The sequence below is a fragment of the Loa loa genome (genome assembly GCF_000183805.2).
Source record: "Loa loa unplaced genomic scaffold supercont3.101, whole genome shotgun sequence".
Lineage (NCBI taxonomy): Eukaryota > Metazoa > Nematoda > Chromadorea > Rhabditida > Onchocercidae > Loa > Loa loa.
The window spans coordinates 25,652-51,348 of record NW_018108281.1 but is presented as its reverse complement, the minus strand read 5'-3'; the positions used below and the strand labels follow the sequence as shown (position 1 = coordinate 51,348).

The following is a 25,697-nucleotide window of genomic DNA, read 5'->3' as shown; positions in this document are numbered from 1 at the left end:
CCATTTACATCATATTTATCTATGATTTCAGGTATAAAATTTAATTTGATAAAATCAGTAATTCATACGTTTTAATGTAACTGCAAGTGTCGAACTTCCTCAAACATTATTTCACAAAAGTTGGGACAAAAAAAAAAAAAAAGTGTTTGGTGTAAAGACGTAGATGTAAAGGTTGGAAAAAATTTTGAAAAGCTTTGTTAAATTCCAAAAAATCCAAAATTTTTAGAACTATTAAATGTGTACTTTGTAAATTTTTAGGATACTGCGTGAGATTTTAGCTGAGCTAGAAATTACGGACAATATCGAACAAGTGAGAGATGCTCTATTACCACTACGTAATTCATATCACGTAAATGCCGTTGCTTTCCGCCATCGGTACAATACAACGGATGAAATTATCGAAAAAGTACTTGCACTCAAGATACATGAAAATACTGATCAAAGTGTTCAGTTTGCATTTGCCGTTCATTTACAACCATTTGTTAACAATATTTTATCATGTTCTGTTGCAGTTGCTGCATTAAAACCATTGATAAAGTGAACTTCCTTTCTGATAATTGCAAAAGTAAGCATTTCATCCTACATGCATCAAACCTATGATTCTTCTAGTACAAAAAGAAAAAGTAATTCTCTTAATTATACGCGAATACTTCATACCTTTTCTTTAATCTTCTATTGGGATTAAATGAATATCTTCAATTATTCTACTACACCCTATTCTAATGATACCCATGATTTTTTTCCCAATAAATAGAACAGAAATTTCGGGAATCATCGGGATTTTTTGCAATAAGAAGGAAAATTTTACCAATCATCAATATTGTCTAATGTTGTTTGGACATTTGAAATCCAAAAAATTCAATTTCTCGTTCCATTTCATATCTTCTCATTTGACATACATCCTTATTCATTCTTATGCTCACACCTATAATTCTAGCTAAATTTTCGGTAAACAATATCTTGAGTATCATTCAGAATGCCTCTCTCCATTTTTGGTAATTTTAACATTTGGACACTTATATAAATTCGAAACTTAATTAAGATTTGAGATTGAAGTTAAGATTTTTGCCTCTCTTTGCAAAGTTTGAAAGTTGTCAACTTATAAGAATAAGCTATAAAAAAAAAGAAAAAAGAAAGAAAAGAACACGAGATTGACTATTTTCATACGTTGCAGTAATTAAAATGAAATCTCTATGTACAATGTAAATTACAAATTGCTTATATTCCTTAGTTTAGATAATTTCCATTAATTACATTAGCTTCAAATTACTTCCATTAATTGCACCAGCTTTAAATAATTTCCATGAATTATACCAGCTTTGAAGCTCCCATTAATTATATCACCGCTAATTACGTGATATGAACAAAATGAATAGTGATTAGCTGTCATAACGATAGCATAAGATTGGGTCGAACCGGAGCAAAAATGCAACCAAACCGGAAAGTAACTGTTACTAGCACCGGAATACATGATCAACTAAAATAACATTCTTGTATTTCCGTGTTAGTAACAAGTGTGGGCACATATTCATCAGCTCTCCCCTTGATACCATCCCTCATTTTTGCTCCCTTTGAATCAATTCATCAGAATTATTTCATCAGAATTTCATCAGTTATTTCATCTTTTCATCAGAATTCATCAGAATTATTTCATCAATCAGAATTAGCATTACGCTAACATCACGTGATATCATGGATCATATACGTGAAACCGATATCATCATACTGCACCAAAATAATGCAAATTTGTAAATGTAATAATATGTATACATAAAATCATTTTATTTACGTTTTACTATATGCAGCGGGAGTATCTTTTTTTCCTTGTTTAAATGTTGGAAATTTATTCGGACGATAATCACTGACCATTCCTTTTCGCCTTTTTTATTTATCCTTCAATTTTCGCAAGAAACAACTGCCTTGTATTGTAGCATATAATTAAAGATCATTGATCACTTTATTATGACCACAAATATCATATTTGATACCATTAACGGCGAAAAACCATATATAAAATGGAATGAAGTGCCTAAACTTGAGAGTTTGAAATTGGAAAAAAGAAATTTTTTTTAAAAAAAATGAATTTCTGGAATTTATCCACAAATAAGTAATGAAAAATAATGATAATCTGATCATTAAGTCATCATGCAGTACATCACGTGAATTACATAAAGTGCTAGTTTTTGCTCGACCTTAAATTTCATAAATTGTAACACAGAATTGAAGAGTTTATGAAAGACATCAGAGAATGATAATTACGAAATACTGTTAAGGTTGTGGGAAATGCAGAGACTGACGTTGTATAACATCTGTTACATAATATATATGCAGAATGCGTAATATGGTAATGATAACAAAACAGAGAGCTCATTAAGTTAATTTCGTCTTTATTTTTCTTTCCAATTTTGATCTTTACTCCCTAGCTATCATTAACCTTTTTTCTTTGTCTACAACATAAGAAATCTCGACAAGATGAGATGGAATGTCTCCTCCGAGGAATGATGGCTCATAAGAAATTCCGATATGGCATAAGACGAATGAGATGAAATGTTTCTTCCGAGGAATATTGGGTCGTAAGAAATTTCGGTATGATATGAGACGAGATGGAATTTTCCTCCGAAGAGTGGTGGGGATGTTTTGTCACAATGATTCAGCACATAACAGATTATGCCTTATTATTTCGCCTTCTCTCTCCTATACCCAGCCCACTCTATTTACATCCTAATCAGGCTAAGTAAAACCGGCCAGAGCTTATCCAGGCTAAATAACTGAATCAAAGAATGAGAAATTTTCATTGCAACTATGATACGATTATGCAACAGGCGTGCAGTTCCGAATGAAAATTATCGTCTGCTAATTATATTAATGCAATTTACATAAATCATTTGTAAACAAACTAACAAGGGGTGAGATGCTTTTTTGATAGTTTTAATGATATATCAATGTCAACTCTCTTATCTGCTAACTACACATAGTATTAGTTATTATCTTATTCTTTAAATTTATGATAACTCGTTCACTCTATCAGTCTTTATCATTCTTTACTCTTTTTTGATTTACACCGTTTTATTACTTCTTCAGAATCAGTTTTACTTTTGTATTTTACCATCTATGAATGCTTTATCGAAATTTCAAGTCATTTGATTGATTCCAAAAAGTTAAATCGTTTGGTGATGTCATTTGTGCTTGCAAATGGTGTTCTGAATGAAAACAGATGACAGACTTCGTTCCAAGCTTCTATTTACTTGTAAATCCAATCAGTACTTCAGGGTTTTCGAGTTTTTTGAGTTAATGTCCATTCACGCAATATTGTATCGCATTGCTGCCAAAAGACTTGGTGGAATTATTCCGAGCACGTCAACTGGTGTTCTGAGCTTCCCCTCAGCAACTGTATGGAAGAATGTTGATAATAGACGCAATTTTTCTAGTAATACTTATTTCGATGTTGCTGCGGAACTACAGGTACTGATTCATTTCATGTAATTCGGAAATGGAACTGATGGAGGATTAAATAGTTCAGTTTACTGTAGCTAGTTTTGAAATCGAATTAACTTTTAATGGACTAAGAGGAATAGAGCAACCATTTAGTGCACACTATCTTAAGTTTTTCAGACACAAGTCTGGTATTTGTTTCAATATTTGTTCTAATAGATTACTTAATGAATGATTTAATAGATTATCTGACTTAATCGAATTAAAATTAATTTAAGGGTCATCCTATCGTTCAGTGGTTCGAGCGATCGATAAAGGCATCATGCAATTATGCGCAAAATTTAATTGAAAATTCTGGCCTAAGTATTACTCCACTTGAACATTTAGGCCTGTATACCTGGTGGAAGCCCTCGTCGTGGTATCGAGTATTCTTGGAATGCCTGCATACCAACTATGAGTTATCCTGGCTTGCTACTATAATATGTGGTGAAATTTCATAGTTTCTGTGATGATTTCAGTATTCATTTAGTTCAAAGACTACTTCCGGATGATTCAATTTGCGACTTTTTCAGAAAATCCAAGTCTTTTTAGGTTGGGAGTTCATTTTTTCCAAGGTCTTTTAGGGTGCTTTTCATCTATCATTACCGTCATACTTACCATGTTATCTATGGTTTTTGACTTCTCACCGTTTTGGCTAGTCAAATTGTATCACATGAGATTTGATGACGGTCAGTTAATTGACAAATTCTTTGCCTTCTCTGGATACTCTAGAAATTCTCAATTTATAAAATTTCAATTCCGGTTTCTCCAGATTCTAGATTTCCTGGAAAATTTGAGTAAATTTAAAGTGTAAACTTTTCATTCTCTGATAATGATTTGCTTTTTTTTTTTCAGCGACCGTATTAATTCGAATTGCTACGCTTTATTTGCCGACATTAATTTTGTGGAAGAGAATAAGATTCGAAAAAGTCCAGCTTCCATTTCTATATCGTAAGCAAATTTGGAATTATGAACAGATTTGTCTGGGCTTCCATATCGTTTAAACTTTAGATGTCTAACATTTTTTCAGATATTCGAAGTAGAGTTGGCTCAATCATACTGTATTCCTCAAGTGTTGGACTCTTCTTGACACAGTACTGTGGTATCAAGAAGATGGCTGAAGTTATGTACGCTCTTTTCCTTTTGAAAGTTTAGTAAAAACTATTTGATTGATTACTACAAAAAAATAAGGTATTGTTCGCGTGCATATCAGAGTAATAATATTTTCAGTTATCCGAGCTGGACAGCAAGTGGCACATTATCGTTCATCGATCTAACAGTACCAGATCCGGCTTTTTTATTGCCTACCCTAACTGCCATTTGTTTCACTTTCGCAATTAAAGTAATAATGTTACAAATTTAAAAATCGAAGTAGTTTTCATAAGTAATTCAGAGGAAAACGCAAACTGTTTCTTCCTAAAATAGGAGGCATTAGTACCTTATTATCTGTTCTCATGGCTCTCTTCTAAGGGTTCTTTCCTCCCTGTATTTTTTTCATAGTTTCTCGAAACATCGTCAATGTCAATACATTAACATTTCAATAAATGATTGACGAAGTTTCTCGTGTCTTCTTTCATTTCATACTAAGTTTATGTTACTTTTACGCTAGATGCAATCATTATGCCGAAAGGAGTCATTCCGCGAAGGATTCCAATTTGGATTTTTTTTTTTTCAGAGATGGATTGAAACATTGCAAGTGGAAAAAGCAGTAAGCAGTTGGATGTTAGGATTAAAGCCAGATAATGCGATATATCCAATCGCCGCATGTTCATTGTTGGTTGCTAGCAATGTCCCTTCGGTAAGTAATGGTCAAAGAGAAGTTGAAATTGAAGCTTCAAATAAAGTTCAATACTAACATTTTTATTTTCATACTTCATATTTGCTCTCTTTTAATGCTGGTACGAAATAGTAACTTTACTCGTTCCCTTATTCATGAATGGACGTCGGGATAATATGTTGGATGGTGGGCTTGGAAATGTTTACGTGATTGAGAAATTACTTGGGTCATGGCTTTCTTCAATTTTTTATGCTCAATTAATATATTCACTTCATCCAGAACTGTCTAGCGTACCACTGGTTCTTCATTATGTTTTTTTTCAAGTTATCTTTTAAGGTTGTATGCGTTTATTGGATTACTTCGAGTTTAATTAGTGGCATGCACGCAACAGTATTGAGGACTGATACAGTGCGAACGTTGTTACATTTGCACAGTGTTTATTCTGATCCTTCGGAAATTCGTCGTGCCGAATTGCTAAACTATGTTTCTGGTATTTTTGGATTTTTCCACTTTTAAATTTGCTACAATCATTCTGTTATTTGCTGTTTTCCATTAGTTGCATTTCCTTACTGTTATGAAGTTTAGTTAGTTAATTTTACAATGCCTAAACCTTTTGATTACTGGCTTTTCTGGTTGGTCGGAATGTTTGTTATGCCATGGAAAGCTTCTTTTTTATAAGAAACCGAATTTAGCATAATTTTGTTCAGGAAATATCTAGGCATTATGTAGGATACAATATGGAATTCAAATTTCCAGAAATGAGACAAAGAAGAGCAAATGAAACACTAGAAATCCAGAAGGAAGTTGCTGAAATTAAGACAGAAAATCAGGGAGAAGAACTGTTCAAATCACTTGTAAAAGAAGCGGAAAACATCAGACTTGAAAGGGATTCACTTTTTCGACAGTCCTGGAGAGAAAATGCTGTTCTTCCATCTTCAAAGATTGCTAAATTAATGGAGCAACATATACAAGAAGCAGCACGAGCAAACGTGGTGACGAAAGCTAGAAAACCAAAGTCGAGAATGAAAGCTGATTCCCAGAAGTTTGAAATTGATGAAATTACGGCAAGCTGAAATGGAATCTTTTTTAAGTTTACTTCTTCATCTTATTAGTTCCTATTGGATTCTAAATAGGCAGGTTTTTTAATTGGACGATCGGTGGATGACTTTTCAAATATTGGATTGCTTCATTTGGGTTATAGATTCGAACTTTTTTTGTTTCTAGTCAAGTAAATCACACTGATGTTAGACAAATAGGACAATGACAACAATGACAGATGGTGTGCAAGACTAGTTTGGTTTTTCAGGAGCCTATAGATTCGTAGGAGCGATAGTAGAGTATTTTTTCAAATCTTTCAAGCTCCACCAGTGGTGAGAAATTAAAGTTTATGAGGTTTTTTTTTCGGGTGATATCCCTCAACACATTTCAGATATTAATGATGCGAAGTTGTATATTGTTTTTTGTTCAGTGTTATTGGTTATAAGTAGACCGAATTGCATGAAAGTTTGGGGCTAGCATTGTAACTTATTTTAGGTTTGGCATGTTCAAGATGTTACTATAAATCATACCTTGATCTTTAATCAGCCGTACATTGGTTATTGTTTGTCACTTATCAATGATATAGCTGATAAAACTACTTTATGCGATCATTAGCGTAATTAAGGTATAGGTAATCTACCAGTTAACGACTTTACTGAAAATACTTCTCATTGAAAGCTTTAGTTGTTATTAATTAAAATGAAGGAAATTCACCAAAAAAAGGTTATTGCATACTATGCGGAAATGCTATTTGATCTGAGAATGATGTCTTTAATAATGGACCTGCCTTCTCATATTTTCTTTTGATTTTTTAAAAATTGTATGATGTTTAAGATTGTATGAGTTTGTCATCAAAAGTTTGAATCATTGTTAAAATAAAGTAAAATCCAAAAAAAAAAATTTTGAATGCTACGGAATGCTGTTTGATTCGAGAATGATGTTTATTTGCTACCATCCCGCTGTTCTGCAGGTGAAAATCAATTATGGTTGTGCACTGGTAATTTCAGGATGGATTTGGAGGATCTTTGGAATTTCTGTAATTGCTCTAATTTTGTCGTATTTTGCGATTTTTACTAATTGCAATTTAATAGTGGTATAATGGCAATGATCTGCGAAAGTGTACCTCCGATTGGTTTTCGAAATTGTTGGGTTACAGGAAGGGGGGAGCATACTTCAAAATTGGTGAGTGGTGTTTGTGATTTCAGAATGCTGCCAAGGAATCTACAGATGATGCTACAGCTTAGACAGCATATTTTGACGGAATTAACATCTTTGCCTTCAGTGAGGACGTTGTCAAGGCAAAGTCTTGTAGCTCCTGACCGTTGCCAATTAATTTCACAAATTAGACATATATCTTTCTTCGGAGGCGATCCACCATCTTCAACTGCACCAGTGGCTCCTGAAATATTGGTATGTTAGGTTGGCATATGTGATAGCTCTTGTGGAAGTTAATATTAATATAACAAATTTAGTTCGATGGAATTCAAGTACTTTGTTGTTTTAGAATTAATCAAGATTTCTTATTGGGTTAGGTTAAACTGCATTAATTAAAGCTAAACCGTCATCTCGATGTAGTCTTAATTTAACCTTATCAAACTAAACAGTTGGTCCAAGCAGCTGGATTGATTTCAAATTAGTTTTTTTTACAGGCTACACCTGCAAATACACCATTGGTTTCTACGGATTCACCGGATTTTACGCTTATCGAACAACTGCAGCTGGGCTTGATAAAAGATTTTCAGTTGTTTGATTTCCTTGGTGGGAATTCATTGGTCAAAGAGTATGAACTTTTTTCATGGTGGAGTCCAGCGTCATGGTTTCGACTAGCACTAGAATATATGCATTTTAATATTGATCTACCGTGGTGGCTGACTGTTATATGTGGTAAATGTTTGTAGTTAAATGTAGAAAGTTCATGTTTGTTGATAATTTGAATCTTAAGAGTATTGACATCAGTAAAATTAATGGAATTTGTGGTGAAAAGGGTAGGAGATTTGGTCCTTCCACAAAGGTCTGAATTTCTTAAACAATTGCAATGCATAGTTTTTTTGAATCGAATTTGTTTCGTGTTTTTTGATGTTTAATATTCTAATTCGAAACAGTAAGTTTCAAGTTTTTTTATCTTAATAAATTAATTGATTGACGACTGACAACTACTTAAGAATTGCATTTTAGCTACAATAAGTTTACGGTTACTGATGATATTTGTACCGATTGCTTCTCATCGACTTATGGGACGAGTACAATTACACAAAAAAGAAATTGATGAATTCAAAGAAAAGATGGAAAGTGCTCAAAGAAGTGGGAATTTCTTGCAAAGTTTGTCCTTTCTATATTTTTTGCACAAATTCTGTGCTTCCTTTTCTTGAGAAGCTTTGCTGGCTTAATCACTGTTTATTAAAAAATCACTGTTTATTGAAAGAAACTTCCTTTGTATAAAATAGGTCGACATTTTGATTCTTTAAATAGTTAAATAAATTTTCCCATCAGTTTCTACATATTTGAGCTTGTTCTTAGAATTTTCTTTCAATGTTTGAAGTGCCTTAAATTCTTTCTCTGCTAGTAATATTGTTATTGGTTATTTTACTTATTTCTGTATCCCCTATTTTATGAGATAATAGTTGCTGTACAGAGTATTTTGCCCACCACAATCAATGCCAGGAAAATTCTGCAATGCTTATGATTACGGATGTGGCAAGAACTTTTCTTTGAGATGTAAAACACTGCAAATATTAATGTCGAATGGGGCTTATATAGCAATTCATCAGAATTTTGGGGCTGTGAGTATTTATTATATATATCGTATATTAGTGAATCATAATTTCGAGATATTTGGATTTCAGCAATGGAAGCTCAGAAAGAACTGAAAGATTTCTTGAAAACGAAAGATATCAAGCTGTATCGACAGTTTATGTTTATGAGTCTTAATGGCGCTATCTTTATGACACAGTTTATTGCGGTCAAAAAATTAGCTGATGTTTCGTAAGTTTCAACATTAGATGCTAGAAGTAATTTCCCGTATTTGAGACAATTTTTGCTTGTAAAACGTTTTTAGTTCGTGTTTCTTATTTTTTAAAAATTTTTTCAGTTTTCCTGGCATGAGCACTGGCGGTTTGTACTGGTTCAAAGACTTGACCATGCCTGATCCTTATTATTTGCTTCCATTAGTTTCTGCTATTACTGTTGCCGCGGTGTTCAAAGTAAACCAATTGCACTCCTTATTAGCGATATACGATTTATTACTATTTATTATAATAATCTTTTGATTTTCCACATGTAGTGGCGTTTTTAAGAAATATGAAAAATTTTTAAATTTTTAGAAAAACTTTGAATTTGTGCATTATTTTTCGTCACTGTTAAGGTAAAAATTTGTGTGAGTCATAAAAATGCCACAAATTCAAGTTTAGAAAGATAGAGATGGAGTTGAAATTTGAATTTGAAGAAAGGATAAAGTTGGGAGTAATAAGCAGCGGACAGAGGACTATAGATTCCCAGAACAACAACAACAACAACAACAACAACTGCTTTTTCTACTTTCTCCTATTCTTTTTGTTATCATTAGAAACTGTTTTCGGGTAGATCGGAGCCGAAACTGGTGGGACAAATCAAAGTATCAGTCCGCAGATACAGAAAATGCTGACGAGGATCGGACCAATTATGGTTTTCGCATGTAGTACCAAAGTTTCATCGATGAGTTTTCTCTGTTTTCAAAAATATGTTCCAAATAGTATTTATTTAAAATTTTTAATGCATAAAAGATTCCGAAATTAAATGTAAGTAATGCAAGGGAAGAATGAGTTATGATGGGTTTTCCTGTTTTTTATCAATTAAGGGCCATTAAAGTTCAAGCTTTATTTTTGTAAACTTCAGTGATTTGGTGCGGGAATTATGGTCAAGCGGGATTTATCTGTCCAAGCGGGATTTATCATTCATCTATCTACTCTTGCTGTTAATCCGATTCATTCTTGCCTCCTAGGGATTATGTATTTATCTTACAACTTTGACAACCTTGTGCTATGTTTTATGTCCCACTATTGGAAATTTCAGGCTATAGCCTTATATTGGTGTACATCAAATATGATCTCTGTAATATTTTCTGGAATATTCAAGATTCCATCAATTCGTGCTTTCTTAAAGATACCTCAGCTACCATCAAAACAAGTGAAATTTTATAAGAAAGCGCTTGGCCAAAATATACATCAGACGACTACGCAAAATTAAGTCTTTCCGTGGACGAATATTTATTAGTTAAATAAGCAGTCTACTGGAGGGAGAATGTTTCAGCAGATTTATCAAGAGTTTATTTTTATTAAACCGTTTCATTTTTAGGCCGGACAAAAAACATTTATTGAAGAAGCGAGAGATGCCTCTGGTGGATAAAGATCAGAGAAACACTAAAGGTTGTTTATTTTTATGGATTTCGTTGTGAAAGACAACGAAATCCATAAAAATAAGATTTTTTTTTTGTCGTTAATGGCATTTTTTTTCATATATGTGACCACCTGATATACAATTTTATTTTAATCCCATCTTCTCTTTTGCTTCATTTATGTTTTATCATTTTATATAATTTGTATTCATTTCAGGATTGGAAAGCAAACAGAGCAAAGAAGAATGCAGTTGAAAAGAAAAGATATTTATGTGATGGTACATTTCAGATGTTTCAAAATGTATTTGGTTATTAATTTTCTTTTGATTTCCAGACTCAGATTATTGTCTCTACCAAAATTGATAATTCATCAGTCAGACGCAAAAAAGCTAGCATTAGTTTTTAATCGAAGGTCTTTGGTCAGAAACTTACACCAACTTTTTTTTGCTAGTATAGTCAAGGTTCTGTTTCAGTAGTAATTTTTCTCTTCACTTGTGGATTAACTTTTCGGTCTCGACATTATTTCATGATGGCTTGTGTCGTATTATTCAAAGAATGTGTTCACATAATCGTGAAATTCAATTTTAAATAATTCCTTGCACAGAACCTTTACCATATCAATTCGGTATACAGAAAAGTAGGTCTAGATTTCAAGAAGACAAACAGTTTTTAGCTTATTATGTCTGTATTTGATGTTGTTGTTTCGATGTAATATGCTATAAAATAAGACGATTCAAAGCCTGTTTTATTGTTGATTTATTATCAGTTTAAGGTCTACTTGAAATTTTTATTTTACCTGATTCTTCACATATATTCTCTGCTGCGTCTGTTTCTGTTTGATTGGTGCGTTGCACATGCTAATTTCTAAAGGGAGTACTTGATTTATGTACAAATTTAGGATGCCTCACTTTTTTCATGATCCATTCTATATGCTTTGGCTTAAATTAATGTTCAATACATGTTTCTATCTAGCTATGTCATTATGCGAAACGTGGAACATCGAAGTTTCAAGGCGATCAATTCGATTGTAGCTTAGTACTGTTAGGAAATGTAATTCCTGCATCAAATAGAAATGCTTGCGAGATCTGATTATTGACGGATGTGATTGTTAGGTTTCCGATTCGCATGGTATGACATTGCAATAATCGCTTTTGCCTGAATTATTACTGAAATGGCGGTAGCACTTTGTCTGGGAAGATCTCGCCTGGCAGTACAGCGTTTTTACGCTTCAATTACCTCTTCCGCTGCAGCAACAGTTCGCAGTTCCAGTTTTCAATCACAGCATTGTGTAGTTGGCGTTCGGTATGCATCTACAGCAAAAGATATCTTTGTTCCATCACAGGATTCTCTAACGGTGTGTTAAAATTGACTAGAATTTGGTTTTTATTTCTAACGTGGGAGAATTTTAATGTTCAGCAAACCTTTTAAAATAGTCCATTTCGGCATTGTTTACTCAGTTGGCACTTAGTTTTACATTCGTGATTTACAAGCTTGTTCAATTAAGTACTTTGTTTCAGTTTCATTCATAGCTTTAGTTGACCTGAAGAGTTGGAATAGTTAGTTGTTGTTTGTTTATAATTTTCGCTTTACTTTTTTTTTTGCTTCAATAAACAAATGCACTGTAAACGTCAGCTCAATAAGCAATAAAAAATTAAAAGAAATGTCGATAAACTCGTAGCGCAGTAGTTCTGCAATGGAAATTTTCTGTTGATCAGCTTTAGATCTATTCTTTATGAGTAGCTAATTTCTGTATAGTATAATTTGTTGGAATCAGAAATGGATATTGTTCAGATTTTAGCCTTTTTATAAGGACCATTGGAAATGAGACCATGAAATGATTAGCAAAGATGGTTAGGATAATTTGTCAATTCGGTTTCAATAAGTAAACGTGAGGGAAATTTATTACTCTTCAGTGAATATTAACACTATGAAATACTGAATTGAACAAGTTTTTTGTAACACCGTGAATACAAAGCTAATAAATTAACTATGAATTTTGTTTCTGTTTGTTAATTTATTTAAATTTCCTGATCTGTATTAAAAGATTTTTTAGGGCATACCGGATATCCCGATAACAAATATGCCTCCGGAAGCAGTATCTGGTCCAGGCTTTTCCTTTTATGAGAAATGGCTTCTGAAGGTCGATGTATTGGACATGTTGGGTCTAAATGATATATCAACTGTAGAAAGGACTGGGCTTTTTACATGGTATTCACCTGCTTCATGGTATCGAATTGGTTTGGAATTTATCCACAATCATTTCGATCTCCCCTGGTTTGCTTCTATCATATGTAGTAAGCACTTTCATATAAAGATTAGATATAAAAGACTGGGTTTTAATTTTTGAAGTAACAGATTTCTGAAGGAAAAGTAATTGATGGATTATTAGTTCCCGTTGGGATAATTTTAAAATTTTTTCCTAAATTTTCAATTCAGTAGTTGGAGATTTAATGGCATTTCGTTTCTTTTTTAATTGAGCTTAACTTGATAACCTTATACTTTGATTAGGAACATGTTACTTGCTTTCGTGGTTTGCTTTCCGTATTATATTATTCATGCTTTTCAGTCACATTGTGTTTGCGGTTAGCATTTCTGCGGGCAACCTTATTCTTGCAAAGATTTGCACCAAAGAAAATGATACACGACGAGACATTAAAAATGTTTGATGAAAAGAAGAAAGAAGCTCAAGAAGTAGTTCGCTGTGAAGCTCTGTGTTAGTTTTTCTTTTCTTTTTTTTTTTTTGCTTTAGATAATCCCACCATTTGGATGCAGTGGAAGTGTTGTAATTTTATTCAAGCAATTATATTTGAATAGTGGTGATATTTGACGGTTATTCATGTTCATCAAAGGAAGAGAATGTCGGCACTAGCTAAGATATGCAATTCGAGAAAGTCCACTTTCCTTTTAAAAATTCTAAAGAAATCATAGTTATGGATGAAACAAACAGCGTAAATATTCTTTGTAACTTGTAAGAATAGTATTTCGAGTAATTTTTCAACTCTTAATATTTTATTTTAGTTTTAGTCACCCTTTGACTTTAATCCATTCATTCAGTTCATCTAATGACATTTTAGATCGGAAGATATCGCATGATGAAAATGTTTATATAGATACGTATAATTTAAGATCCTCCAATAGGTATTATTATTTTGTGCTCAACTCAGTTTTATTTATTTCCCAATATCGTGGAATTATTCTTATGGCAGAAAATAAGTAAGTCTTTCAAGTCCCGTCTAATTTTTTTTTTTGGTTGAAGAAGTGAAAAGAAGCATCATTTATTTCTTTCGGGAATTCATGTGCAAAAGTTTCAATTGAATTAGTATATTTTGATGAGTTTTGATCGAAATTGGAAAAATAAATTTAATCTTGAAAAGCTGGTGTGATTTTATTTTTGTGAAAATTTGCAGTTTTCCTGGTTGGGATACAGGCGGTGCATTATGGTTCCTGGATTTAACAATGACAGATCCTAATTTCTTGGTACCAGCACTCTCATCTGTTCTCATTGGATGCACACTTTTTGTAAGTTACTTTTTGTAGGCAGTCTATTTAAATCTCTATATATTTTGAATTGAAGAAAACTCAAACGCCGTTTTTCAGCTTGGATATGATCCAACCGGTACCGCATCCGCCAGCAAATACGTTAAAGCCTTCAAGTATTTTGTGGTACCAGTTGGTGTATTCTTTTTTAGCTCAAGAGTTCCTGTAGTATGTCTTTTCCTACATTTTCTAGATTTCTTCAAAAGAATTTTTCACTGTCTTATATCAAAATTGCTTCCATGTAAAAAATAAAAATGAAAACTTGCCAAAAACAATAAAATAACAACGCCCTTGAGAATTTCCAGTGAACTACTGTTCTATAACTAAATACATAACTCACACCTTTTAGCTGAACTCACAACTCATAACTCACAACATGCATGAAGATGTATTGAAATTAAAAATGCTTCTATATTAGTCTGATTTGTGGTAATGTTTACCTGACTCAGCACACTGATCCGCTTTCTTTAGGCCATTTCGATATACTGGTGTACCTCAAACTTCTTCAATCTTTTGTTAACAATAACTTTACGCATCCCCAAAATCCGTTATGCTCTTGATATCCCATTGAAAGTAACGAAATCAAGTTCGGCGACATTCCAAAAAGCATGGAAGCGTGCATTCGGTATTCTTTTCCTCGAAATTTTTCTGTCAAAATCACTACCATTTTTCCTGATGTCAGAGATTTCAGTAAACTTAATTAATTTTGTCCTTATAGATGACCATTAACGTTAGCCGAGAAAGCAGTGGTGAAATCTCGAATTTTATAAGTAAACTTCCTCTGAGTTCGAAATTAGAAATTATGAAAAAGCAGAGCTAATTGGACCTAGCGATGGGTTATTCTTTTTGAACGATATGCTATTCAAATTGTAGTACGTTATTCAGTTAACACTCTTTTTTTTCAGGTTGGAAGAAGGAAACAGAGAAACAGGCTCGGTCACGACCGGTAATGTGGGAAATAATGCAGAGACAACATTTGGAAAGATTTGCGAAAGCTGGTGGACCAGGCCCTACGAAGTGATTAATAGTTAATGATAAAATCGGGACTTGCTTTCACAATGGTTTTGTTGATCGCATTTTAAAATGTTTATGAAAGATTTTCTGATTTTTGCAATAAATTTATCAAATTTGAAGGAAATAAAATAATTACGTCTAGGAAAGCATTACAATCGATCACTCAGCACTAGCTACTTTATCATTCTAAACAAATGGCTTCGCGAAATACCATTTTATTTTCGAAAAACTTAAGTTTTGTAAAAATAATATAATTTATTGCGTTTCCGATAAATTTTTTTCATTACATTCAAAGAAAAAGAAAAACTAGAATTGTTCTCATATAGTGTAGATGGTAATTTTTTTGTTGGGAATACCGACAATCAATTTGCCGGATTCGATATTGCACTCAGCATACAAAATTTATAACGGACACATGCTGGAATATATAGAAGAAATTACGAAAATGAGTATAATCGTCCTAACTTTAATTTACTTCTTCAAACTTAACCGTTAGTTTTCTTAACTTCAGGAAGATCGGGAATTTCCTCAAATTTTATTGACGAATATTTTGAAAAGGAAAGATAACACCAATGAATTTGAAATGATTCATAGATTTATAACAGCAGCAAATCAAAAAAAAAAAAAAATTTAACCTATGATCGTTTCAATAAAGAGAGGGATAGAAAAGTGATAGACAGTTACAAGTTTTAAAGTTTTTTAATTTTAGATTTTCAAATTTCTCCAGTGTTGGGGGCACTTTAGTTTTACTTTTTTGAAATAAAATGCTATCTCTTGAGTTACCTCGATGTAGTTAATGAGAATATATTGTAAATGGTTGGATTTGTTACATAAGAAAAGTAATTGCACATCATACTGTAGCAAAGAAATTTTCAGCTGCAAAGATCGTATGAAACAAAAAGTTAGTATTTTGATTAAGTGAAAAAAAAAGGATATGAACTAACGTAGAGTAAGTTTAAATAGAACTTAATGTTTCTACTGAAATTTATTTCTCTCTTTTCATATTTCGGCGGTCAGGTTAATTTTTCTAAGTAAAAGTTATTTCTCTCATGTATATGAAATATGTTAGACTCAATTATAACACTATTCAAATAGTCCCAAAATAAGAAGTTTTGTTTTAACTCTTATATTTTTTAGTTTTACTTCCTTTCTCTTGATTGAGTTTTCTGTTAATCTCACTCTAAATTAGGCTAAAAAAAATTTAAATCTGTAATTATTGATGATATACGACATCGAACTCTCACAAAAAATTTCATAAACTTCCCCCCATAATATTATACATAATTATTGGTGAACCAGGAAATCATATGGATAATAAAGGACAAATTTCATAAAGCTATCAAAATATCATATTATTTCGGAATATTATTTATTTAACCATAAAAAATGCGATAACTAATATCTGTATTAATAATAGAAAGAAAATAGAATCAATATATGAAGAACAGTCGTTAAAATGAGGATTATGTTAACAATGATAGAATTACTCTTGTCACTGCTATTGCTGTTAATCTTATCAGTCTAAAGCAATGAAATAAATGTAACTTTTGATTTCGCTGCTATTGTTGTTATTTTGCTGTTGTTGCTTTTAAATTTGTTGCTAATTTAATAGGTCCATATTGTCGTCGTCCACAATAACGACAATACCCGTGTACACTGATCGCCAGTAACGCTGTCAATGCAGATAAACCCGTCCAAATACTTAACCATAAGCGGGATAAGCAGTATTGGTTTGGTACTGCAAATAATACGTTGAATTTCTATTGGATAAATAATCTGAAAGGAAGGAATCTTTGTTAGATTATTTTTGTTTAAAAATTAACTTTTAGTTTTCAATTTTTAAAACGAACAATTATCTCTAAACATTTTGGCATGCCGTCCATGATCTATTCGATAATTCTCCGAATTGCAGTACTCATCCTTCTTATCACCGAAACAAATATCGGCATAGACATGTTGCTGGAACGAATTGTGCTCTCGCCGTTTTCTAACAATTTTTGCTTCCTGACCGGACAGGAGAGCATTCGTAGGTGATGTTATCAAATCCGGACAAAATGGTGGCTGCAATTAAAAGAACACGATTTCTTTGTGATCCAACTTCTGAGATTTCGAAATTGTCGACAAGCATAACAAACAGAATAATACCATGCTTTTTAATGACATGATTGATATAGTATGTTGATTTCGACTGAAAATTGAACTGTACTAAAAGTAGAGCCGTATTTACATCCATCCTATCGAAAAGCTGTTAAAAGTTTTGGCAACAATTTAAAATGACCCACAGATGGTATACTATCACAACTGGTTAAACCGGATTTGGTATCTGGAATATCGGTACATATTTCTATGGAGCATTTGATACTCAGCTGATTAATATCCGGTACTTTGAATGCATGCCAGTGAACTCGAGCTATATCATGATACGTATCATAATGTGGATGACTGAAGATATTGATATCCGTTGAACAACTGAAACACCATGATGATACAAAATAATAAATGCAGATTTTGCATTACTCATTCAAAAAAGCTAGATCATTCCATACGACAGGAAATAAAAGTGACAATAATATTATCAAAAAATATAGCACCATCATTTTTGCCAGTTCCTTTTTTTTTTAAACTTTTCTTAGTAATACGAAATTTACTTTTGATTTTTTAGGAAAAAAAAAGCTTCACAATGCAAATATACCCTCGTTCATCGATCACCATGTATTCTTTATTACTAACCGTATCCCGTACTGTACAGTTTCGTACATGAAATCCGTAAGCATCTGGAATTTTTTATTTAAAGTCGAGTTTTACTAAAATTTTATAAATCTCATGGGAAATGGAATAATTTACCAGAATCATTTTAATAAATATACCATCTGTTTTTTTTTTGCATCTATCCGGATGAAAGTTCTCATATTAATTCCACCTTACAAGTTAAAACATGAACACCCGGATAACTAAATAAATTTGTGTAACTTTTATGCATAGAGATTTTGGATACTCAGGCCAGTAAACAGGAACAATGCTAATTAGAAATGAGAAGGAAGCAAAAGTTCTTTTTTTTTCTTTTCCTATTTTCTTGAAAATTATAATTAAAATTAATTCCTAAAGGATTTTAGGCAATTCAATAAGATCAAATTGATTTAACATATAAAAAAAACTTCTAAAAAAGCGAAAGATATAAAATTCCATTTAAAAAGTATGGCAGCTTATAATCGTTCATTAAAATAGTAGTCCTACGTTAAATTCATATTCTTTTTCTGCATGTATCAAAATTTCAAAAAAAAAAAAAAAAATAACACTTGACGGAATCATATATCAGTATTTCAAGAAATCGATGGTAACTTCAGAGAAGTATACAGTAATCGAAAAAAAAGAAGGAAACTCATTAAATTATTTATAGAATCATCTCAAAAGATAGATAATGTTAACAAGCAGAGATTATCCAGGAATTCATTAAAAAGAAAAAAAGTTCTTGGGATCACAAAAGAATCATATAATTTTATAACCTGATTCGGGTAACAAACTCCATTCGATTCTCATCGGTTGTCCAAGGTTAACAACTTCTATTTCAGCGCCATCATCACCATGTCCATGTTCTTCTTCGGTAACTATTCGCATCATACATTCCGGAACTTGTGCTTTATACTCCAGTTTCATCGGTATTAAGCGTAATCTACATCAAGAAAAAAAAACACTCAAACAGTATCATCTATTTCAAGTTCAATATGATAAATCAATTAAAGACTGATTAAAAGTGACCAGTAGAAGTATGGATGAAAGCTCAAATAACGATTATTGATTCCTTCAAGATCAATGATATGCTTTCGACACTTCGAAATTTAATTGCAATAAACTCTAAGAAAATAAAAAGATTTACGGTACTAATCTTAAATCGCATAAGTTTGAACTTCCCCAACCAAATTTCTTGTAAAAATTGAAATACTTAAATAATTGGAATTCGATTACTTACTCTTCCAATGCTTCTTCAATACGTTTCGGTATCACCTGTTTTTGATATTGTACTTTTTGATGGACGCATTGAGTTAAAAATGATTGCATTGTGCTTGTATTGTCTTTCTGTTGAAAAATAACAATAATTTGCATATGAAATTGGGTTTCTGGTCGTTGTTTTTCTGAAAAATATTTCAGGTTAAGCGAGAATTTCAAAGACTGGATGAAATACTGAGATGATAGGTTGCTAATATTAAGCATTAGTAAGTTATGATATTACAAAATTAGTCCTACTGCAACGTTTTAGATTTGCTAATTTAAAAGCATCGTAACAGTCCTAATTTAAACACCTGTTAACAATAATAAATTATAAATTAGCAATATCAAAAAATATTAATGCTTCTTCAATCCTGTCGGAATTTTTGATTTTTTTTTAAAAATATTTCAGTAATTTGTGATAGTACTAAATTTACCGTTGTTTCGCATACCACATGACGAATACGGCATCATTACTCGGACTAAATTTGCTTCATAAAATGTAAAATAACATCTGAAATAAAATGGAGAATGTATGAATTATAAAATTCAAATTTTAGGTATGTGAAAGTCTAAAAACCAAATTATCGATTAAATTGAATGTCAATTTAGGCGTCGAAACTCAGTTCAATAATACTTCAGGATAAAACGATAATTCAGTCGTGTGAATAATATATTTTCCTATCAATTTTAATTCTGCTATCATCGAAGCAATAAAACATGTAAATGAACAAACTCAGCAGAGGGTTTTCGATCATGAGCGAAAATTTGTCCGGTAAATGGAAATAATGTGCTAATTTCGAATTGTAAACCATCTTCTTTACAGATTAGATGAGCTCTGCCTGAAATTGAAATGACAGGAATTTAAATTTTCGAATTAATCAAAAATTAGGGAGTTGAACAAAAAATTTAATTTTGTGAGATTGCATGTTAAAAATTTATGAAATGTTAGCCCAGAGTATGGAAAGATGAGTAATAAACGAAGTTTTACTACTTTCATGATGATGAAGTGCCATGTTTATAACAGAAAAAAAAGAAAAAAAACTCTGATCAGTATGACATAAATTAATATAGGCAATTCAAATCTTAAATTTTTATAAAGTTGAAAAATAACTTAAAAAAACATTCACCACGCAAACGGTTTAAAACAATTCCGATAGGTGTTGTACTGACATTTAATGGTATTGAGGTTGTTTTGATTATATTCGATACATTGAATGATGATGGATGGGTATATCTAAAAATATATTCTAAAACATTTTTTTTTCTTCAGCAAAGTTTCTTATAAAAATTAAATAATTTGCATTGATAGATAGTTTGGGAAAAAATCAAGTAAATAAGTAAATCAATTAATCAAATGAGGATAGGTTGTAAATGGTTCATATAAAAAGTTACTGTGATATTTGTGGTGAATGAAAAATTGTGGTACTATTCTCTCTGATAACTTCCAATTTATCTTTCGTCTCTGTTTCCATTCCAATATTTTGGGGAGTTGTTGCTTGAGGGAATGATATTGTAGGAATCATATTTGATATTTGATCTTCGGTTAGTTCCAAATATGTCGTTGTCGTTGTTTCATCATATCTTTTGGGAATGATGCTTTCAATCGTAGTATTTTGTGTTTGTTCCAGTAATGTTTCATTAGTCATAATATTTTCAGTGGAAACTGTTGATGTTGCGTTTACCGGAAATGTTTGCTTATTTTCATTTGATACTTGCATAGTACACGGGGAAACAATGAATGTTGTAGTAGTAGTAGTAGTAGTTGTTGTTGTTGTTGTAGTAATAGTATCTGTCGTAATAGTTTCAGATGCAGCGGTGTAAGTGAACTCTACATTTGTTGCATAATTTGTTTCATCGTTTGTCACAGTTACTGTTGTCGCTGGAATAAATTACGAAAATTCATTAATTCCTGTCAACAGTTGATGATTTTACATAAATGAAAAAAATACATTTAATTGGCAAGAGAATCGTAACAGAGTTCGAAACCGATGCAGCAGTCATATCAGATGATGCTGAATATTGAAGTATTTAGAGAATTGAATTTCTACTGATTCCATCAACTACTGATTTATTTAAAATGGTAATCCTGCATTTGCGTTCAATTTATTATTTGTACTATTCAAAGTTAGGTAGTGGGGAAATATTGTCTAATCATGAATTTGATGAGCAAAAGCCTCGGAGATCTCTTACATTTGAAGGATAAAACTCACTGATTTCAGCACAATTAAAGGGAGCTCCCGGACTTTGCTTCGTGGTATCAAGAATCTGCTTTTGTTCATCAGAATAGTCAATAACAGGCATCACTGCTGGAGGTGCTGGACCGAAATTTTCCGCTGAAAATATATTTATAATTTCGAGATGATTTGTGTGGTATTCATATAAAGGTGAGATAGAGAAAGAGGCAGGAAGAAAGGATGAAAGAGGAAAGGATGAAATAAGTTATGAATTCTGAGAATCAAAAAAGCAGTAATGAGTTTAAATTTAATAATCCCAATAATTTAATGATTTCAAATTACTCTACAGAAATTTACAATTTGACAATGATTTCTCTTATTACATTCAATGGTAGATACAAGAACACGCCAAAAATGTGCTTATAATTTACTTACTTATCAAAATAATCTGGACATGATTTATCAAAATGACTCAATTTTTTTATTTTTATGATATCAGCATTTACCGGTTAGCTGCGATCCATAATCAGTTGTGGTAAGTTGAAAAGATGGATATGTATTAACATTGATATTCTTGGAATTGATCATTTCCTCAGATGTAACATCTTGAATCATCTCATTAACTTTATCATTAACTGCTCCATCCTAAAACAAAAAAAAAGGGAAAAAACTATAAAATCTACGATGTTAAAATATTTCAAAGCATGGAAGAAACTGAATTTTATTAAAAAATTGTTTCAATTTTATTACAAAATTTGGCCAACCCTTCATGCTACTTATTTCAATTTACCTTGATTAAAAACTTTTTAAAAACTTTACAAAAATCACAAAATTTTCAATCATTTTAGTAGCGAATTAATCGATCCGCGTTTAATCTATCTCTCCTATTTTTCATAACTTCAAGAAAAATAAAAACAAAAAAAGAAAAAAAAGTCGATCTTTTTAGCATTTAAAAAAGGAATAATTATTTTTCATATTATTTAAAAAAATCAAATTTAAATCAAATTATAAGAAATTGTTGAAGTCAAATTTTAAAATCTTGCAGAAACTATTTGTTTTCGTATTTTACAATTTTCCTAATTAAAAAAAAAGGAAAAAAAAAACAAAACGAAAGAAAACCGGAATTATCTATAGATGCATACACAGGATAACCTGTATGGGACATATAGGTTATAGGCTTGACAATATTTATCTATTTGTTTTGTTCATTTAAATCATTATACACACTTATACCTGGTTGAGTTGATGTTAACACAAAACACGATGATTTATCGGACCATAATAGATTGACAAATGATAAAGACATGGTGATAAATTAAAATCACATTCATTTGAATAATGAAGAGAAAAAAAATAGTTAATTTCTTTTTCTTTCGTCACCTTTTTTCTTTGATAAGAAAAAAAACTGATAACATGCGGAAGACTTGAAATGTAACACTATATAAAAGAAAAAATAAGAATTTGAAGAAATTATGAGAAAATAAAAGTTGTTGGAAAAATTAAATGCATTTGAGGGGAATACTAGAGATGAAGTTTTAATGCAAAAGGAAGGGAAATTACTGACAAATATCAGGTGATAAAATTAAATTTGGATTATCACTCGCATTTATGTTTGTCGTTGCATATTTCTTTGTGATAAAAATTCTTTTCCTTGACAAAATTTTTTCTTTTTTCTTTCTTGATAAAATTTTTCAAAGGTTAAATTTCTAAACAGCTTGTTAAGACGGTAATTTTAATTCGACTGTTGAAATTTCTAGACGATTTATTGAAGCGATATTTTGATTTGACTGTTAAACCTTTTTTAAATCCATATACACCCCTAAATTTTCTTTTTTTTAAAGAATGATTTATTGCAGCGATACTTTAGTTTGATTATTAAAATTTTCGATGATTTATTGAAGCGGTACTTCAGTTTCATTATTAAAATTTTTGATGATTTATTGAGGCGATATTTTAGTTTGATTATTTTAAATTTTTAAATGACTAATTGAAGTGACACTTTAATTTGATTATTTCTAGTAAGCAGTGTTTCTTTTTTTTCGTTGAGTTTATTATATTACTAAATTACTGATAGTTCCTTGAAGCAGTGACAATTAATTATCAGATTATTAGCTATACAAACGAAAAAGAAATGGATATAAAAATGTTTGTGTCGTTATCCATTCCTTCTTATCTTTTATTTCTTCACCTTCATTTCCACTTTTTTTTCTTGCAAAATTAAAATTTGCTTGTAATTACAAACGAATAACAACTTAATTGAATATAGGCATGAATGGATATTTTAACGGGTCGAAACAAACCAAAAATTTGATAAAATCCGGTTCTATCAATGATACCCCTTTTCCTTCCCGTGATATACTCCAATACTCGGGCATTTTCCCCAATAATTTCTAATCACATCTTTTCGATGGCAGTTCACTTCTTTTCTTCCTTCATATCATCTCTTTCATCCATTTGTTATTGTCATTGTCGTCGTCGTCTACTATTCTCTCAACATTATCTTAGAAAATGCTGTTGAAAAAGGAGTTTTATTCGAACCAAATAATGATGACAGTCAAGGCAGTAGCAGTAACAACAACAGCAAGCTGCTCCACTTTCAATTGTATGCAAAAATAAACATCAGTCAACCATCAGTTGACCCAACCCGGTCTTTCTCTTCTCCCTTCCTTATACCTATCAAATACTCCCTCTATCTCTCTCTCCAACAATATCAGTAAATTTACCGACGTTATCGATCAGATGATAAATTATAACTATAACGGAATCATTTTGACATTTCTATTTTGATATGTAGCAACTTGATCGATATGATTTGATCATCAAATCACTGATATACTTTACGTGAACTTTGGAGGCAACACAACAATGTTTGAAAGCAAGCTGACCTAGCAGTGATTTTGAAGATACAGGCAAGTTATGATAACATTCTAACTAAGCTAAATTAGTAATTTTGAACTTTAAATTGAAATATTAAACTAGCAATTTAAAGTGTATAGTCAAGATGAACTAATAGATTTTGAAGTTTCGAGCAAGTCAAGAAGACGCCATTACACAAAACAACTGCAAAATGGTTCATTAATTAATGAAATAGGATTTAAATAACTTACTCATGAATTGTTTTAAAATTTTTATTAATTGATGGAATAACATTCAAATAACTTATTCATGAATACTTTTGAAACTTTCCCGTAACAGGAAAGTTTCCTTTCGTAAAACTTTAGAAAAATAAACATTCACATCTTTGTTATATCCAAACATTTTCTGGCAATTGATTTCCAATAATAATTAATTTCCAATAATAATAATTTCCAATAATGATTATAATGCTTTCATTATTACTATTTCCTCACATTTGTTATCTATTCCATAAGAAACATTTTTTCACTAAAAACAATTGAAATTTCATCAATCCTTGATTGCGAAAAAAATGCTTCTGCTGCATAAAGAAAAATACGTAGTGGGAAATATTGCTATCCATTCAGTAAAATTAAAAAAAAAAAAAACTTTTTTTTCTAAAATATTAAAAATTTTCCTCAAAATAGAAATAAAATTATTGGAAATAAGAAAAGACACTCAAATTATGTGATTTGAAAATTTTATTATAATAATTATTATGATATTACAGTATCTATTACCGTTGCTAAAATTGTCATGATAATTATTGTGTCAATTAATAGGAAAGGAAATTTGGAATTTCGGAACCGAATATACAAAATGTTTAGAGAAAACCGGGACACATATCATTGTAAAAATAATAATAGCAATCAATAATTAACACCAATAATTAAGGTTCATTTCTGGTCGTTGTCAAAGGTACCAAATTATTGATTGATCACGATATCTACATAATATTTAATTTGCTTTAATCGAGAAAACTATACATGAAACTAAATCATATATATATAATTGTTATATGCAATGTTAAATTTTACATCCCACCAGAATGGCTTTTGATTTTGATATTTGCAATACAAAATATATATATGTCTATCAAATTCTTTCATTCTGATCATTATTACAACAAAAATCAGATGACAATAATGAAAGGTTTCCTTTGTTAAATTAAGTGCAGTGATGCTAGAATCATCGATCTGATTCCTACATTCATTTGTCATCTTTACCAAATATCAAAATACTATCTCTCGGAGACCGATACGCAAATGGTCACTGCATTTTTTTTTTTCTTTTCCAATGACAAATATCACTTGATGAATTCGACCTCTTATAATGTTCATTAATAAAGATTGATTAGTTCCTCTTGTAATTACCATGACATCTACTATATTATTCATTCAAATGTTTTTTTTCCCATGAAAACAAAGTGATAAAT

The 25,697-nt window shown here is 31.2% G+C and overlaps 5 protein-coding genes across 5 annotated transcripts in view; 4 read left to right on the top strand and 1 right to left on the bottom strand.

Annotated features, from left to right (window-relative positions):
* Nucleotides 1–587, top strand: part of LOAG_10780 (hypothetical protein) — a gene marked incomplete at its 5' end in the record, with an annotated part of 8,052 nt that extends 7,465 nt beyond the window's left edge. The window contains one exon of the mRNA XM_020448229.1: nucleotides 279–587. Coding sequence (XP_020301607.1) covers nucleotides 279–541 — 263 coding nt within the window. The 3' untranslated portion in view covers nucleotides 542–587. The remainder of the gene's footprint in view (nucleotides 1–278) is intronic.
* A 2,704-nt stretch (nucleotides 588–3,291) lies between these two features.
* On the top strand, nucleotides 3,292–6,408 carry LOAG_04052 (hypothetical protein; the record flags this gene model as incomplete). The annotated part of the gene is made up of 8 exons (XM_020446494.1): nucleotides 3,292–3,462; nucleotides 3,711–3,918; nucleotides 4,327–4,422; nucleotides 4,502–4,598; nucleotides 4,702–4,813; nucleotides 5,147–5,269; nucleotides 5,585–5,738; nucleotides 6,005–6,408. 8 exons carry the CDS (start codon nucleotides 3,292–3,294, stop codon nucleotides 6,319–6,321), a joined length of 1,278 nt encoding a protein of 425 aa, XP_020303174.1. The 3' UTR covers nucleotides 6,322–6,408.
* A 976-nt stretch (nucleotides 6,409–7,384) lies between these two features.
* Nucleotides 7,385–10,149, top strand: LOAG_04051 (hypothetical protein; the record flags this gene model as incomplete). The annotated part of the gene is made up of 6 exons (XM_003139588.2): nucleotides 7,385–7,696; nucleotides 7,936–8,170; nucleotides 8,462–8,605; nucleotides 9,130–9,268; nucleotides 9,375–9,486; nucleotides 9,866–10,149. 6 exons carry the CDS (start codon nucleotides 7,385–7,387, stop codon nucleotides 10,055–10,057), a joined length of 1,134 nt encoding a protein of 377 aa, XP_003139636.2. The 3' UTR covers nucleotides 10,058–10,149.
* Nucleotides 10,150–11,759: 1,610 nt separating this feature from the next.
* LOAG_04050 (60Kd inner membrane protein) lies at nucleotides 11,760–15,343 on the top strand. Its single transcript, XM_003139587.2, has 8 exons — nucleotides 11,760–12,009; nucleotides 12,709–12,949; nucleotides 13,222–13,368; nucleotides 13,730–13,868; nucleotides 14,063–14,174; nucleotides 14,253–14,360; nucleotides 14,664–14,817; nucleotides 15,098–15,343. Exons 1-8 carry the CDS (start codon nucleotides 11,827–11,829, stop codon nucleotides 15,211–15,213), a joined length of 1,200 nt encoding a protein of 399 aa, XP_003139635.1. The 5' UTR covers nucleotides 11,760–11,826; the 3' UTR covers nucleotides 15,214–15,343.
* Nucleotides 15,344–16,774: 1,431 nt separating this feature from the next.
* LOAG_04049 (hypothetical protein) lies at nucleotides 16,775–22,019 on the bottom strand (the record flags this gene model as incomplete). The annotated part of the gene is made up of 12 exons (XM_003139586.2): nucleotides 21,874–22,019; nucleotides 21,404–21,526; nucleotides 20,586–21,072; nucleotides 20,321–20,427; nucleotides 19,927–20,032; nucleotides 19,628–19,704; nucleotides 19,174–19,336; nucleotides 18,710–18,876; nucleotides 17,899–17,980; nucleotides 17,489–17,675; nucleotides 17,057–17,267; nucleotides 16,775–16,944 (listed from the first exon to the last, which is right to left on the bottom strand). The coding sequence occupies exons 1-12, from the start codon at nucleotides 21,980–21,982 to the stop codon at nucleotides 16,775–16,777; spliced, it is 1,989 nt and encodes a 662-aa protein (XP_003139634.1). The 5' UTR covers nucleotides 21,983–22,019.
* Between the last annotated feature and the right edge of the window lie 3,678 nt (nucleotides 22,020–25,697).